Source organism: Sceloporus undulatus, chromosome 2 (assembly GCF_019175285.1).
Source record: "Sceloporus undulatus isolate JIND9_A2432 ecotype Alabama chromosome 2, SceUnd_v1.1, whole genome shotgun sequence".
Lineage (NCBI taxonomy): Eukaryota > Metazoa > Chordata > Lepidosauria > Squamata > Phrynosomatidae > Sceloporus > Sceloporus undulatus.
Window position 1 is genome coordinate 177,689,259 of NC_056523.1, and position 16,693 is coordinate 177,705,951.

The 16,693-nt window shown below is 45.6% G+C and overlaps 1 protein-coding gene across 2 annotated transcripts in view; it reads right to left on the bottom strand.

Annotated features, from left to right (window-relative positions):
* RARG (retinoic acid receptor gamma) overlaps positions 1-16,693 on the bottom strand; it is a 168,290-nt gene that overhangs the window by 84,745 nt on the left and 66,852 nt on the right. For both annotated transcript variants that reach the window (XM_042452763.1, XM_042452765.1), the window contains exon 2: positions 14,794-15,144. In XM_042452763.1, the coding sequence (XP_042308697.1) occupies positions 14,794-14,968 (175 nt within the window). In that variant the 5' untranslated portion in view covers positions 14,969-15,144. The remainder of the gene's footprint in view (positions 1-14,793; positions 15,145-16,693) is intronic.

Sequence of the window (16,693 nt, forward strand, 5' to 3'; positions counted from 1 at the left end):
TAGGACATTTTAGTCAAAAAAAGTGTGATGAAAGAAGATGAATCAGGACTACCCCTGCCAAATGTTGAATACTGAAGCAAGTTGGGAGCTCCAGTTCCTATAACATGAGAGGAATGGGGTCTTTTGGGGAACAGGCATAAGCTGCTGCAGCGGGCAAAACTGTAAGGCAGGGATTCCCAACTGGGGGTGCGTGACGTAATTTTAGGGGGTGCAACAAAGAGTGATTTGTGTTCTTGAATGCCGAGTCATGAGTAATCACTTAGTCAGCTCCCAGTGTGCCTTGACAAGTGTATTAGGTAGTTGTGTTGCCTAAATAGTTTATTTAATCAAAAAGAGAGAATTTTACAATTTACAATAGTTGACAACTTTTTCTGAATTAAAATCTAATAGCTAAATTTAGGGATTATTCACACTGTGAAAATAATCCAGGATGAATCCGGGTTGTATCTCCATTGTTCACACACATCCCGAATGCCCCACATTAAGTTTGGGGAGGGCTGCCAAAAAAACCACCCTAAATTGAGCAATTATATTCTCAAGATTCGCATCACTGGTAGTGTGAATAACAGATATGAATAGACCTGAATAGACCCAAGATAAAATGCTGCATGCCTTGAACATATTCCGAATGCATTCACATCGTCGACTCCATCTTTGCTTTGCACATGTGAGCAACTGAACTTGCAGAGATGTGCATCAATGCAGTTCCATAGTGTGAATAATAAACCCAGAATGCATGAGTGAGATTATTTGCATTGTTGCATCAAAAAATAAATAAATATCTGAATGACTCCTTAGAATGGCATTTTATGCACTGAATTAAAAGCTTATTTTTAAATTCAATTTTTTCACCTACAAATGTGATATTAGTTTTGTAGGGGATGCAAACATTAACCAAGCATTTCCAAAGATTGTGGGGCACCGAAAAAGTTGGGAACCACTGCTGTAAGAGATGTGACTTCAGGATGAAAATTAGAATCAGCGTTCTCTCCTGCTCCCTTCCTTCTGTGCATCACAACTGTTTTTCGCATTGCTATGAGAATCCAAGGCTCCCCCTTACTTCTGGCTAACAGCAGAAAATATTTAGCAGGGGTTCTTAAAACTTCAGCAGAGCTTCAGAGGACCAATGGCCGAAGAGCAGGAGATGTCAGAGAGAAAAGATGGGAGTGGGGCTTAGCTGAGAGAGGAACCGACAGCACCAATCTCTTGCCTCGGTTTTGTGCTCTCTTGCTTTCCTCCTAGATGAAATAATTATTTCCAGCCACCCTGCCAGCTCATTCAGCTGGCCAGGAGGGAGTCCCAATTCATTTCAGGCAGCATGGGCCAAAATAGGCCTCAGCACTCATAATGGGGGCCCTGCAACAAGGAATGCTTAGCAATTTGTGCAGCCAGGACAGCCATGGCCCTCAGATGACTGCTATCTGGGGGCTTACACAGACGTTGTTGTTAGTGTGACTATGCAAATAATTTCACTCACTCATTCCAGTTTTGTTGTTCACATAATTTTTTTTATCGGAACTGCATCTCAGCACATCTCTGCATGTTCTGTTGCTCACACGTGTCACCACTGCAAATAAAGATGGAGTTGAGGATGCAGATGTATTTGAAACATTTTCAAGACATGCAGAGTTTTATTCCAGTTTATCCCAGGTCTTTGTCAGTTAGTTATTCACACAGCCGATGATGCAAATCTTTTTGGAAAACTAAAAGAAAAACCCTGAGATTGATCATCCTGAGATTTGTGGGTTTGGGAATAGCCACTCCCCAACAGAAACTTTAGCAGATGCATTCAAAATACATGTGAACAACAGAGATTAATCCCACATTCATCCAGGATTTTTTTTTTTTAGCTATCCGAATAATCCATGGGAAAGGAGAGAAGGGAGCCCAGTGCTTTGTTTCAAAAAGATGAATTATTAAGGCTCAAATTGCCCTAGTGAAGCTTTGTGCTCTGGCACTGGATGATTTTCATCCTTCCTCCAGATAGACAGGGCTCTACTATGGTTCCTTGGTGATGGTAATGATTATGTAGAAGCACTTACCACATGTTCATGAGAACTCTCTTTATTATCACTTTATATACTCTTAGAATGAGCACTGAACCCTACAGCAGGATGACTATTTCAAATCAAATCCTGTACACAGGGGATCCATTCCCCAGAGAACCAGGCCAACCTTCCTCAATGTGGGGCCCTCCAGATGTTTTGCATTACAATTCCTATCAGCCCTAGGGAACTGGAATTCAAAATATCTGGAAGCATTAGATTGGGAGAGGCTACCCTAGACATTATGGCAACCCATCTGATAAATCAATGGAGCTTTCGGCCCACCTACCCATGCCCTCCATCTGTCCTGATCTGGGAGAGACAATCCTGATTGTTCCTGATTGTTCTTATTTTTTTTCCAGCTGCTTTTAAAATGCCCCAGTTCTTCTCTCCTCTTTCTACCTTACCCTTTTAGCTACAGCTTACTTCAATTGCTGCAAACTGAGTTTCAAGTACAAAAGTAACTTATACTCATAAGTTTATCACATGGCACTTGCAAGAATGGGAACGGCACGACATGGCACAGAATGGAGGGAGAATGGGTGTTACTGCTCTGGAGAACACCGCCAATGCTGTCGGAGGTCCTCAAGCCGTTCCCCATCCATTCACAGCAGCCAATTTTGAAGAATGGTTCAAGATTGTGCTTCAAAATTGGCTGCTATGGAACAGATGGGGGATGACTTGGGGACTCCCGACAGCATTGGCGGCATTCTTCCATGTGGTAAAACCTGTTCTCCCCCGTTCTGTTCCGTTCCGTTCTCATTCCTGTAAGTGCATGCAATAAACTTATCAGTTAACTCAGCTGGGGTAAGAACAAGAAAAAGGAGGGAGACATTTTGTCCTTCCCAGCAGGCTCAGGCAAAAGCAAACTGCTGCAACCTCTTCTAGCTTGTAGGTTCCTCTGCATTAATAACTTCTACAGTCTTCACCACACTCTGATGTTGCTTGGCCACATGTGTTCTGCTCCTCCTCTGTGAAACGTTGAAGGATATGGCTACTCTAGATGTCTTGATTCAAATGCTGTCTCCACACTTTTTGTTTTGTAATGTCAGAATATGCTCCCTTCCATCACCTGACCCTACACCCTCTCCACCAAGTCAAAAGGCTCTAGACAGTAATAATCTTGTGCCAAGAGTTAAAGAGAGAGTACATGTGTATAAAAATTAGGGTGGTATGAGGTGAACCCAGGAAGATGAACAGAGGATGAGTTCAGTCATATCAGAGAAAAGAGGAGGGCCCTGAAGCAGGTTGACCAGATGTCCTCCTTTTCCAGGACTGTCATACATTTCAATCTTCTGTCCAGGAGGAATTCCAAAATGTCTTCCATTTTGATCATGATTAAGAAGCATGAATTTATATTAGTATTTTTAGCTTTTGTTTTGGAATGTCCTACATTTGTTTCTCGGATGTTTTACATTTTACAGTGCTTTGTCCTCCTTTGCAGTTATAACATCTAGTTACCCTGCCCTGAAGGGAGACATCTGATCACCCTGGGTACTATGACTTGCTGTGAGACACACCTGGAAGTGTACCATGCAATAAAAAAAGGAAAAGATAGCTAAAATATGAGCAAGTACACACACACACACACACACACAAGCAAAGACATATATGTGTGCAACAAACCAGCTACACAGCCACTGTTATTCTGCTTCTACTGATCCTGCACTTCCCCTTGCAATCTGGTAGAATGTGGAAGGGAGCAGGCAGAATGTCCAGATAATGCTACAACCAGTAGATGCACACTGTGCTCTTAAATCACCTAGGCTGTATCCACACTTGCTGAAATAATCCAGGAGACAAGGATGCCTGGTTTACTCCACATCGTCTCCCTTTCCCCCCTTTGCTGCACAAGGTGGATTCCAGCTGCAATATAAAGCACCAAAAAAAAAAAAAGGGGGGGGGAGGGCTGACAACGCCAAGGCCAATGACAGAGAATAAGCAGAAGAAATTGCAGCTGTCCCATCTACCATGGCATAAGGAAGTGCAAAGAAATACACTGCAGGCCTGAGGGATGCAACCTGGCAACCCAAGGCTTTCCAGTACTCTCCATGGTAGTCAGGGAGAAAGCACAGAACTTGAATGGGCAGAACATAGCAGGCTGTGTGGTGCCAGCTGCCTGTTTCAGATTACCACCAGGAAGCCTTAGGAGAACAGGATCCTGAACAAAAGTTTTCAGGATCCAGGAGCAAAGAGAATGAGCCAGACAAACCGTTTAGAGCACAGTGCAAGAAATGCTTGTTGCAGATTACTTATTGCTTAAGGCACTGGCTGAGAACCTTCAGCCCTAAAATTGCTGAGGAAGTACAGATTGAGCCTGCCTCATCCAAAATGTGTTTGAATAACAGAGGTGTTTTGGATTTCAGATTTTTTTGGACTTTGGAATACTTGTATTTTCGCATACGTACATAATGAGCTATCTTGGAGGTGGGATCCACAAAATTCTAATCACAAAAATCATTTATGTTTCATATATACCTTGTACATATCACCTGAAGGTAATTTTATACAATATTTTAAATAATTTTGACCATGAAACAAAGTTTGTGTACCCTGAACCATCTGAAAGGAAAGGTGTCACTATCTCAGCCACCCGTGTGGGTAATTTTGAATTTTAGAGTATTTCGGATTTTGCAATTCCAGAAAAAGGAAGACTCAACCTGTACTATTCCCATCAGGCCTTACCATTGGTCAGGCAGGCTTGTGCAGAAGGGAACAGAGTTCAACAGCATCTGGAGAGCCACAGGTTCATCATCCCTGACCAAAGATGACCAGATGTAAAAAGAAAACAAGACACTTGTTAAAAACTATTAAAAGCGCAAAAGAATGAATCATGGCAGGTGCACTTAGATGTACAGGGCTGAGAAAACCTGTAGCTGCTTAAGCTATTTGTTTCTTTACAGCTGTTAAAAGTGCAAGCCTTTCCTTTGCTCCTGGTCACTGGAGGGAGAGAGATGATGCAGCAAGCAGAACAGCTGCCTTCAACAGCTTCATCAGCCCTTGGGAAAGATCAGATAATACACTGGTTGTTCCATCAGTGTCCACTAGAGGGAGAACGGCTATAATTTCATGAGCCCCTGAAGATACACACAAAACACAGCAGAAAAGTTGCTCCTTTTAGAAAAAAACTTGCTGAATCTCCAAGCCAGAGTGATAAGTGGAGGAGGAAAACAGTAGATCTGATCACAATTAAATGACTCAGGCAAAGGAAGGTCTTGGGCTGGTTCACAAGTTCTTTCTGGCATTTGAGAACTGCCTACATTACCCAGTGCTATTTTCCTGCCTTTGCATTTTTCTTTTCAAGCAGATGTACTGTTTCACTATGCAATACATAGGGAGAAATGCACATTCAGAGGCCTACCCCAATTCACATGCAGGAAAAGACAAACACAAGTACTGTACAACTGCATGCATTTACTCTCTTAGCTTCACAATGCAGTGGGGGGAAATTATATATACTGGAACAGGGAAGCTCTAGCCCTCTGTTTCATTACCACTGTGGAGACTGTGTGGGGCTGTTGGGTATTATGGACCAAAACAGCTGGAGAAGCAAAGATCCCCTAACCCGACATACTCATTATGGCCTGTCTGTAACAGGCCTGAGATACCTACATTGTAACTCTCATATGGATCCTCTATAAAACACACCTGCCTCTAACATATAAAGTCACACCAAAATTCTTAGGCTACTGGGAATCAAGAATATGGAGGAAAGGAAATTTGCTTTGTGGGGACTCCATTCTTTCCTCTCTCATCAATTCCTCCATGCCGCCACCTTATGGAAATCATTGTGTGGCACCTTCTAGGGCTCAGCTAGATTGATATGCAGACTGAAGATAGTCTGGAGAACTGGAGCAGTGTCATCAATATGTCGATGATACCTAGCTCTGCTTTTCATTTTCCTTGGCTGCAAGACCATTGCTAGCAGACTAGAACAGGTGCCTGGAGACCACTGTGTGATCAACAGGGAATGAGGTGAAGCTGAACAGAGAAAAGGCAGATATTGAAACCTGGCTATTCTCTTGCTGTGGAAATCCACATTGTAACAGTTCTGGACAGGGTCATATGTAGAGATGTGAAGGCCTGTGGAAAATCATGTGCCTTTGTAAAGAAAATGTTTATTTCTAGGAAGGATTCCTGGCTTGTCAAGAGAAAGAAGTGACTAGTGACATGGTATTTGGTGGATGAACCTCTTATTCATTCATGCACTTCATGTTTGGACTACTATAATGCTTGTGAGGGAGTGAACAGGCAGGCCCAGCTCCACCAGGGCTAGCCTGAAGAAGAAGAACCCTCCCTTCAGTCCATCTGCCTTGGTCCAGGCCTCAGAGGGAGAGAAGAACCACTGGACCTCATCCCCTTTCCCACCACCATTCCCTTCTCCTTTTGTGTCATGTCTTTTAGATTGTAAGCCTGAGGGCAGGGAACCGTCTTATTAAAATAATAATTGTAAGGCGCTCTGATAGCCTTTAGGGCTGAAGGGCGGGGTATAAATACAACAACAACAACAACAACAACAACAACAACAATAATAAATTCAATCTGGGACTTCTCTTGGTTTAGAAACTTCATTAAAACAGGAAGCTGCAGCTTAATTAGTAAGTGGTATGAGCTTCATAGAGCAGATGACATTATAGTAAAAAGTCTATGTTGGTTCACCTTTCTGAGTCCATAGCAAGGTGCAGGTTTTTATCCTTAGTCCTAAAATGACCACCAGTCTGCCTATTTAAGGAAATGCTTCCCTACTCTATTAGATTGACAATGGGCCTGAAAAGGCAGACCAAAATAAAGCTGCTTTGGGTCACTTTGGAGGTATGCAGTTTAAATGACACACACATCTTAAGAGGCCAGGAGTGGAGCGTGGCTTTAGCATGACTTCCAGCCTCTTAGGATGCATGTGTCATTTAAACAGCATACCTCCAAAGTGATCTGAAGCAGCTTGTTTGTTTGGGTCCAATGTTAGCCTGCTAGCCTATGCCATCTCTTTCTAAGGTCAGGCAAGAAAGACCACATGCAAGGCCCTCTCACAGGCAGCGCACCAGAACTAAAAAGATACAGCTAAATTGATCTTTAGGCCTTGTTGGGAGGAAGAAAAATCAAGGGCCTCTCTAGAAGGTATTTGGAGCGCTGTAAGAACTAGGCTTGCCAGGCTGAAAACTGGAAACAGCTCCTGAACCTTTAATGAGTGTGTAGAAGAGGGAATTTCACAGGTATTGCTTATCTGATCATATGATAAGCAAAACCTGCTGAAATTCTCTTTTCTACACAACCAATTGCCAAGGGTTTTCAATTTTCAATCTGGCAACCATAGTAAGAACTATGCTGGTATTCACTTGTATGCTTGTTTAGATTGCTAAAATCTGAATAATCTGAGCTGGATCCAGGCAGAATCCTTCTCCTCTGGACAGAAAGTCTTTCTCACAAAAGGCACCTCTGCAAATTTTTCAAGAATTCCTCCTTCCTCCACATACAGGGGTACCCCGGGTTACGAATGTAATTCGTTCCGCGGCGCCGTTTGTAACCCGAAAAATTTCGCTAGCCGAAAAAGCCATAGCCGCTAGCGCTGAAAGCCGCGATTTCGTGTGAAAAAGCGCCGAAAAGCACCAAAAAAATTTTCGTAAGCCGAAAAAAAACGTAACCCGAAACAGTTTTTTCCTATTTATTTTTTTCGTATCCCGGAAATTTCGTAACGCGGTGATTTCGTATCCCGGGGTACCACTGTACAAGCCAAAACTCACCCCACTGAACAGGGTCCCCCAATATTTTCAGGAGTTTGGAGGGGCTGCTGTGGGAAGGCCTGAACAGGGAAACCTGTTTTCATCTAACTCTATTTCACACTCAGACAAGAACCAGATTGTGGGTTTCCTTGTTTTCTATCAGATTTGTTTGCCTATGATTTCAGAAAAACAGGTTACAAATTGAATAAATCAAACAATTTGACCAGCTTAGGGTAAACCTAAAAGACCATTTACTGAGAGTTCTTTAGATATGTTTTCATTATGGAAGAGAACTGATGCAGAAAAGAAGAGCAATTTTTAAAAAATGCATGCTGCAGTTGGGTTAAGTTAACCTTGAGGCAAGAAGCAGTTTTGAAAGCTAGGCCAAGTTACGCCTCATGTGTGAAGTGCTGATGAAAGATATCTCTAGAAGTAACTTAGGCACTCCTTCATAGATACAGTATAATTAAACTGAACTGAATCTGGCTTGTTATTGAACTTGGAGGGTGCCCCCCAGTGGATAAATCAGTCAGTCAGTCAATCTGGCACACACACGTTTGCCATAATGGCAGCAGAATGGGCTGCTCTTGGCAAAACTGAAGCAAGAGAAGCCCTCAGCTTAGCAAAGACAGGAACGCTGCTGAGAGAGGGAAACTAAGGAGAGGGATTGAAGCTTCAAGATACTATGAACAGAGCAAAACAGAAGAGCCCAAACTAATGCAGCAGAACCCAGAAAGGGAAAGGATGGAGCAAAGAAGTTATTTGAAAGTCTTTCTGGATGTTCTTTTCTTCTCTGGTTTTTCCCACTCAAGCAAGAGCTCAAGCAGATGGAGGGTTACATGCACACAGTCTTGAAGCGTCAGGGACATGCTGTAAGCTGGAGGCCTGATTGACTGACAACCTTTCAGCGTGGGGACGCTGCATTGACATGTTGGAACCCGCACCTGAGAAAACATGTAGGGCTTCAGTCCCTGCACTGGCAGGCGGGAGGAATGGAGCCAAGTGGTGCCTGGAGGTCTGGCACCAAGCCTGGGCACACCTTGGGGCGGGAAAGGGCAGAGCGGTCGGAACATGCCCCAAAGTGTGGAGAACAGAGCAGAGTACCCAGGGGAAGCCAGTGAGACCCACACCCAACAAGCCTAGAGCCTGACATCCCTTTGCAACCCAGTTCAAAAGTGCCATCATGCAATCAGCATATACACATGTGCTTACACTTACACACACACACACACACACACACACACACACACACACACTGCTCTGAGTGATTCTACTATGAGCACACTGTCATGTGAGTCTTCTCAGTGAGACTAGAAGAGAGTATCTTATAAAGAGTAATTGCTAAGATCTCCTATAAAGCTAAGTACCAGCCCCTCTGAACAACACTACAAGTGGGTATAGTCAAGAACTTCTTGAAAGGTCTTGCTCTACATTAAGAGCATTGTGTGGGCTGATTCATTGTACTCAGTGCACTTCCCCCCCAAATATTTATGTGGGGGAACCTGTTTCTACACATGCATACATGCATGCACAGCCCTGTAAATCCCTCATGTTGGGTTTTTGGAGTTTTAATTACGGTAACTTCAGATGCGTGTTTAACATAACCAAACTAACATAATAAACATTATAGTGAAAGTTGCCATGCCACAAATATTTCTCCTAAAATATGGCTGTGTGAATTGCTCTGTGTTGTCCAGCTTCATACTAATCTGGTAATAATTCTGGATTCCAAAGTCTTCATTTTCACACAGTACTCAATGCTCAGCCTCCAGTTCAACTCTGGGTGCCCAGTGCTGACATAACAAGCATGTCAGATTGTAGCCAAACCTTCTTTGGGCCCAGTATTAGGACTGGGTTTTTTTTATTCAACTTGACTAAGCAACAGTAAAAAAAAAAGCCTATGACTGATAAGATTTTTATATTAGGTTCACAGAATCATGGGAAGATGCCCTGTGTTGATAAATCTGAATCAAGCAGGTCCATATAGTCAAGTATTATCAGCAATGACTAGCAGCATATTTCTGAGGTTTCAGCCAGGATTTAGTCCTATTCCTAACCAGAGATGCCAAGGGTTGAATGTGAGACCCTCTACCACTGAACTATTGTCTCTTCCTCTTCATGGTCAGACCATGAAGACAATTTAACAGAAACTACTCTCTTGCTAGGCCCTTATACCAACAATGCTTCCATACTGGGTACTATGAACTCTGCCTATATTTAAATCCTGCTCCCTTGTTGTTTGCCAAGGAGTTGGAAACACATAGTTTGGTAAACTCTAGGATTAGTTATGGTAATGTCCTATATGTGAAAATGCCATTGAAGAATGTCCAGAAGTTGTAGCTCATAAAATGGGCTGCAATGCTCCTTTTGTCAGGATGGGCAATCATGACACGAGTACACAAAGCCCGTAGTTTATCAACTGCTTGGGTTCTGGTCAGTTTCCAGATATGATTTAGAGCTCTAACCAATAGTTCAATTGATATGCTGAGATCAAAGGTTTGCTACTTTCTTGCTCAACTCACTTTTTCTTGATGAGGGAAACCATATCTTAACAAAATTCTGATCACCAATGAGGGTATTTTGTCCTGTGGATATCTCCACCAAGACCTCATCATGATTTTTCCACTTTCTATTGAACTGCCTTTTAGCATGGAGACCTTCTGAACACATGATTTCTGTAATATTAGCACTAAAATAAAATATTACATAAGAGAAACAGCCTGAGACAAGAGCTGATCTGCACAAAATCTTTGCTGCCATGTTCAGCTATGATTTGATCAATTTTATACCATCCTTAAGTGCAAAATATTTGACAAGTGTTGCCTCCTTTGTCCCTTGCAACAGCTTTGCTATACCTATTTTGTGCATAAGTTTCTGACACTGGACTGAAATGCCAGACAACTCATAGTGGATATGTGGCTGAATCCCATATTCAGATCCCGAAGCATCCATCTATTGAATGCTGGTAATATTCCTATCAGTGATAGTAATATTCCTATCAGGGATACCATGACAGTCCAGTGACACCTACATACATTCAGCTGATGAATCCCAATACCTTAAATGTTTGGAAGCACTGACATAAATCATTCTAGGATCCACAACAGAAATCAGTCTCAAAGCAACAGCAACAATGGCGGGTTACAGACGGGCAGGGGAGGACGTCTTGGAGGTGTATTCAGCTGAATGCGGAGCCTCCAGACGGCCCGCCCTGGGGGCGTGCTTCAGGTGTTGGAGCTTCCACACGGGGGGCAGTGAAGACGCCTCACCTGGGTCCGTTTCGGACCCAGAGTTTCCAAACCGCCGCCTCGGAGGATGCTGCAAAAAGAGAGGCAGCTTCCGCACGGGCGGCCCAAACCGTGGCTTTTTTTTCTTTTGCCGCATGAGAAGTGTGCAGCTTCGCAGCTGCAGCGCTAAGCAGCGGCGGCAGAAAGCCTGTCTGCGCATTTAAAGCGCCCAAGCCCCTTTAAACTTTCTCTCATCTACAAGGCCATGGGGGCTGGCATCTATGTGCCAGGGAACCCCAGCATCAACATCAGAGGCCAGCAGATCGGGCCCCTGATACTGACTGACTGTGCCTACCCCATTCGGAAGTGGCTCATGACCCCCTTGAAGAGAAAGAGAAGAAGAAAGCAGGGGAGGATGTGAGGGATGCCCTGGCAGATTTTTTTCTGACAAGGAGAATCTGAAGGATGGCTCCTGTGCCATCATCTGTGATGTCAGAGTGCATTGTTCTGTAATAGCATAAGCACATGAATAAATGTATCCCATTATCCACAGTTTGAGTCTGCCTATCATTCCTGATCTGTGCTGTGGGCATGTTTTGCCACGTGCCTGAAGGGGACACACACAAACACACACACACAAAAGGTCTCCTGGCGCCTGTTTTCCTGGGGCAAAAAGATACATCAGCTCCAACTGCCAATTGCCCCTTTGACAATGTATCAATCCCCCTCAAATTCAAGCTTTCCTAATGGCCCATTTGAATGTATCAATGGGGCACCCAGAGGACATCTATTGGGGGAAAGATTCAAACTGCTCCTCTGAAAACTTTCATTGGCCTAGGACCACCTTGGCCTAACGGCCCAGAGCCGCAGGTGCCCATATATACCCGTGCGCAACTGTGCAAGACCCCAGGACGGCGATCAACATGGCAGCGCCACGCAGGAGGATCCCGGTCTGAATCGCCTACTGGACAGACGAAGAGGTCGGGATCCTCCTGGACTCCCTGATGCCACAGGCAGCCACGAGGAGGGTGATGGCTAGCACCAACAAGCCCAACCGGGGGCATTTTCTCGAGGCATCTCGTGCCCTCCGAAACCAAGGGTTTCAAAGAACGCTGCACCAATGTAGAGTGAAGTTTAAAACTCTGAAGGCAGCGTTCTTTGAAACCCTGGAGGATTTCGGAGAGGCGCCCCCGGTTGACAGGCAGCCACCATTCTTCTCGCGGCTGAAGGACCTGTGGATCAGGGGAGATCGGCCCAGACCGGAAGATCGCCATCCTCCAGGTAAGTCAGAGCTCTTGCCATGCCCTGTCCTACCCTCCTTGACCCTTCCCTTGCCCTCCTCTCCTTCCTGCATGGTGCCAATGCCATCCCTCCTCTTCCCTTCTGCAGGTGTGCGGCCGAGGCGGAGGCGGAGGGAGGGAGGGCACCCTGCCAGGTCGCCCTCTCCACCATCCTCGGGGGACGAGGATGTCCCCGAGGGTGGGCCACAGCCAGGACCAGCTGCTGTGGTCCCTCCGCAGCCAGAGCAGGCTCCTCTGGCGGCAGGTAGGTCCCCAGGGTGAGGGGTGGGGGTTGCCTGCCTGCAGCCCCCACGACACTTGTGCCCTCGTCTGCCATGCCAGCATGGTAACTTGGGCCTTCCCTTCCTTTTTTCCAGGGCTTGAAGTCCTCGCTGCTGTTGCTGCCGCTGAGGAAGAGGAGCCTGGGCCGAGCCGCCGCCTGCCAGGAGAGCCAGGGCACTTGGCCCTCGATGCCAGTGCCCTGGATCGTGTCCTCCAAGCCCGGCAGCAAGGTAAGTGTAGAGGTGAACCCAGGGAAGGGAGTGGGGGCACCCAGAAACCCTGCCTGTGGGAGTGGGTGATGGGCTGCACAGGCTGATCCTAACCATCCTCTTTCTAGTTGCCCTTTGCCTTTGGGGGCAAGTTTAGAGGGCATCAAAAGGTCTTGGGCACATTCAAGCTCCGGGGTCTCTTTTTTTTTCCCCTTTGCCGGCTGGCGAATGCGCAGCTGCGCAGGGCTAAGCAGCGGCGGCAGAAAGCCTATGGGCACATTTAAAGTGCCCAAGCCCCTTTAAAACAATGGTGGTCTCCTGCCAGCTGGTGATCAGCTGGTGTTGGCATCCTTGTCCGCTTGCACTTTGCCAGTGTCAGCAGCATCATAGATGCCTCCTCTCCTTTGGTCCCCGCGCTCCTGCTGAATCTGCAATGCGCAGCCACAGCTGTCTCCGCTGCCACCGCTGTCCCCCTGCCATCTCCCCTCACCTTCTTTGTACATATGTCAATATTTACAGTTTTAGAGTTTTTTATTGTTAGGTGAAAATGGCAGAGGAATGTGTGTAGGGGTGCACTTTAAAGTCCAAACTTTCCAAGCAGCGCATGCGTACATGTTGCTCTAGGGTTAGGGTTAGGGTTAGGGTTAGGGTTACGAGGCTTAAAAAGTGCCGCAGCTGTGCCTCAGCTTCCACAGCTGCATGGCAGCGGACGTTGCAATTAAAGCCTGACTGCAAACTGCGCATGTTCCAAGACCCCAACTCACTATGCGACGGAGCTTTTAAATGGGCAACTTAAAGTAGCGGCGTAGCAATTCTGGTGTACCGGTGCAGCAGCTCTCATGGCTTCTTCCACTTCTCGATATGTGTCAGCATTCAGGTAGGACTGCTCCAGTTTCTGCAGTTACTCCAGTTTCTGGGACCATATAGCTATAATGTCAGCCGTCTCAGTATGAGACCAAGACGTCCCCCTGCCTTTTTTCGGGGTGCTGGTGGATGGCTGAGCCATCCTGCCTGGTGGCAAAGGGGAGCCGCCACACAGCTGTGCCAGGAGCAGCCAAACTGTGCCCGTTCCCAGGTGAGAATGACGCAGGAATGTGTGTAGGGGGTCACTTTAAATCCCAAACTTTCCCTTTTCACTTTCTACAACCAAAACATCCGCCAGCAAAAGTTACAACTTCCCGCGGTTCTAGCAACGCATGTGCACAAGTGGCTCTAGGGTTAGGGTTACGAGGCTTAAAAAGCGCCGCAGCTGTGCCTCAGCTTCCACAGCTGCATGGCAGCGGACGTTGCAATTAAAGCTTGACTGCAAACCACGCATGTCCCGGACCCCGACCCATTATGCGACGCAGCTGACACGGAGCTTTTAAACCGGCAACTTACATTTGCGGCGTAGCAATTCTGACGTATCGGTGCAGCAGCTTACAGACGGAGCTGCGCACGTACGCATCAAACAGAAAAGAAGCGGGGAAAAGCAGCACCTTTTTAATGCTGCTTTTTCCCGCTTGGGGCGTGCGGGGGGCGTGTTCATGGCGGCATTCAGGTAAAGCCCGTCTGAAGGCTCTACCTTCATGACGTCATGAGTACATCCCTTTTTGCCCGTCTGTAACCCGCCACTATGTTCCTGAAGTGGTCATTAGAACCCTTCAGCTAATATGGTGCCTTCCAGATATTTTAGATTATACTTCTATTAGTGCTGACCACTTGCCATGCTGGCTGAGGTTGGTGAAGTTTGGTTCATAAAATCCAGAAGGACCATAGTTGGAGAAGGCAACAACAGGCCATCCTGCACTCTTGTTCCCCGCATTTGATCTCTTTCACCACATTTGTGATGCAATCAAAGCAAACTAAGTCTGTCCCCCCCCCCTGCCCCGGTCCAGCCATAAGACTAAGACTAGAAAGAGCTTTTGGATGCCATATTCTCTCAGATTAATTTGGCAACTGTACTTTTCTGGCCTGAAGCCCCAGCCCTCTGTTCCTTTGGGCCTCCACCATTAATCCTCATCTCCACCCACTCTTTCTTTCTAGATACTTACACAGTGATGCCATTTCCTTGGGCAGGTCAGTAGGATAGCTCCGGAAGTAACCTCCATTAGTAAGCATCTCGAAGTGTGGGTTAGGGAAAGGAAAAGGGTATACAGCAGGAGGGAAACCGTTCACATGAGCCAGAGGGGTTCCACCCGAGCAGCTCCTCTCTTTGTTTCCTGCCATAGCTGATGGCACAGGGGAGATTGGCCCAAGACAGAGAGAGAGTCAAGATTCCCCTTAGATAATCTGTTCAGTGCTGTCACTGCTCCCAGCAGATGGTCCCATGGCAGCGGTCCATATAAAATTCCAGTCTTAGGGAAAGGTGTCTTCCCTTTCCTTCCTCTTTCTGTTCCACAGTCCTGCATGGAGAGAAGAAGGAACACATGAAATTATGCCAGTATCCTTTAGCAACAGACAAAAAAGTCAGTCCCCAAGATTCTTTTACTCCCTCACCACATAGTATGCTAAAGCAATAGTAGGAATTTTGTTGCACTACAACTTGCACCAGCTCCAGCCAGCATAGCCAATGTTAAAGAATGCCGAGAGCCAAGGTTCAACAGTATCTGGAGAAGCACACAATTCCTATTTTCTATTCTGGAGCAAGGATGAGAGGCACATCCTGATCCTGTTGCTAGGAAGTAGGGGGTGGAGAATCTGTTGAAACAAGGAGAAGGGTTCTGGGAAGAATGAAGAGAAAAGCACAGCTGGGAGCAAGGTGACAAGACACCTTGTAACATTAGGAAGATAAAATAAAGTTCACTACAAAGGTCCAGAGAGGAAATGGTACACACAGTGGTGACTGACTTCCCAGTGGCAGCCATTGACTTCCACAGTCGGCAAATGAAAAAGCTGTTGGTAAATCTACTATTTTCCCCTTCTGATCAAAGCCTAAATCAGAAACTTCCCAGCTCCTTATCACATTAAACAACACTTCAGACCCAAACTGAATATATGGTGAATTCACTGACATAGCATCCATAAAACTATTGCTGAAACCCCAAATTCTTTGTCTGTATTAAGCCTGAACTGTACACGCTAAAACCCTGAGTTGCACCTCTGTAAGTTATAAATGCAGTTGCTGCTGCATCTTTGCAGAGCATAAGCTGCTCACTTTCATTAGCTTACAGGAGGTACTGCAGTATTACCAAAGCCTCAGTGCTGATCTAGCCATTCAGCCTTTTCAGACTTCAGCCTTTCTTCCTTTGTGTGTGTGTTTATGTGCCTTCAAGTCACCTGTTGACTTATGGTGACCCCATGAATTGCATAGGATTTTCTTAGGTAAGGGATACTCAGAGGTGGTTTTGTCAGTTCCTTCCTCTGACATAATGCATGTGTCCTCCTCAGAGGCCAGGCTCACTGTGTTCAGGGTGGCTTTCTTCCAACTGCCGAAGCATGCACAGGACTGCCCTCTTAATAAGCAAAAAGGACATTGAAGAGAAAACAGTTAAGAAGTTAACATTTGGAGTGCAGCTGTCAGAAGGCAAACAAAATGACCAGGGATGGACACACATCTGGCTCCAAACTGGAAGACAGATTGAGCCTTCCTGCCTCACAGCCACAGTAGAGTAGATTGGCCTGCCCTGAAAAGTTCCATGTGTACACCACATGCCAATCAGAAGATTATAACACCTTGGAAAACGTTTCTAGATCACAGCTCCCCAAATCATGCTGGCTAAGGAATTATGGGAGCTATAGCCCCCAAAACTAAATTTTCCAAGATCTGCATGGCCTTTTGTTCTCTTTTAGTGATCATTCATACAAGCTAGGACACAAACCTCTGAATTTTATATCTATTTGGCAAATCACAATTTTTTTTTAGCCCTTCTGCAATTTGTTGGGAACATTTTCTGGAAACAAACAGAAATGCTAGCATTTAATTTTCTCATATCAGAGTTTGTTCTAAAATAA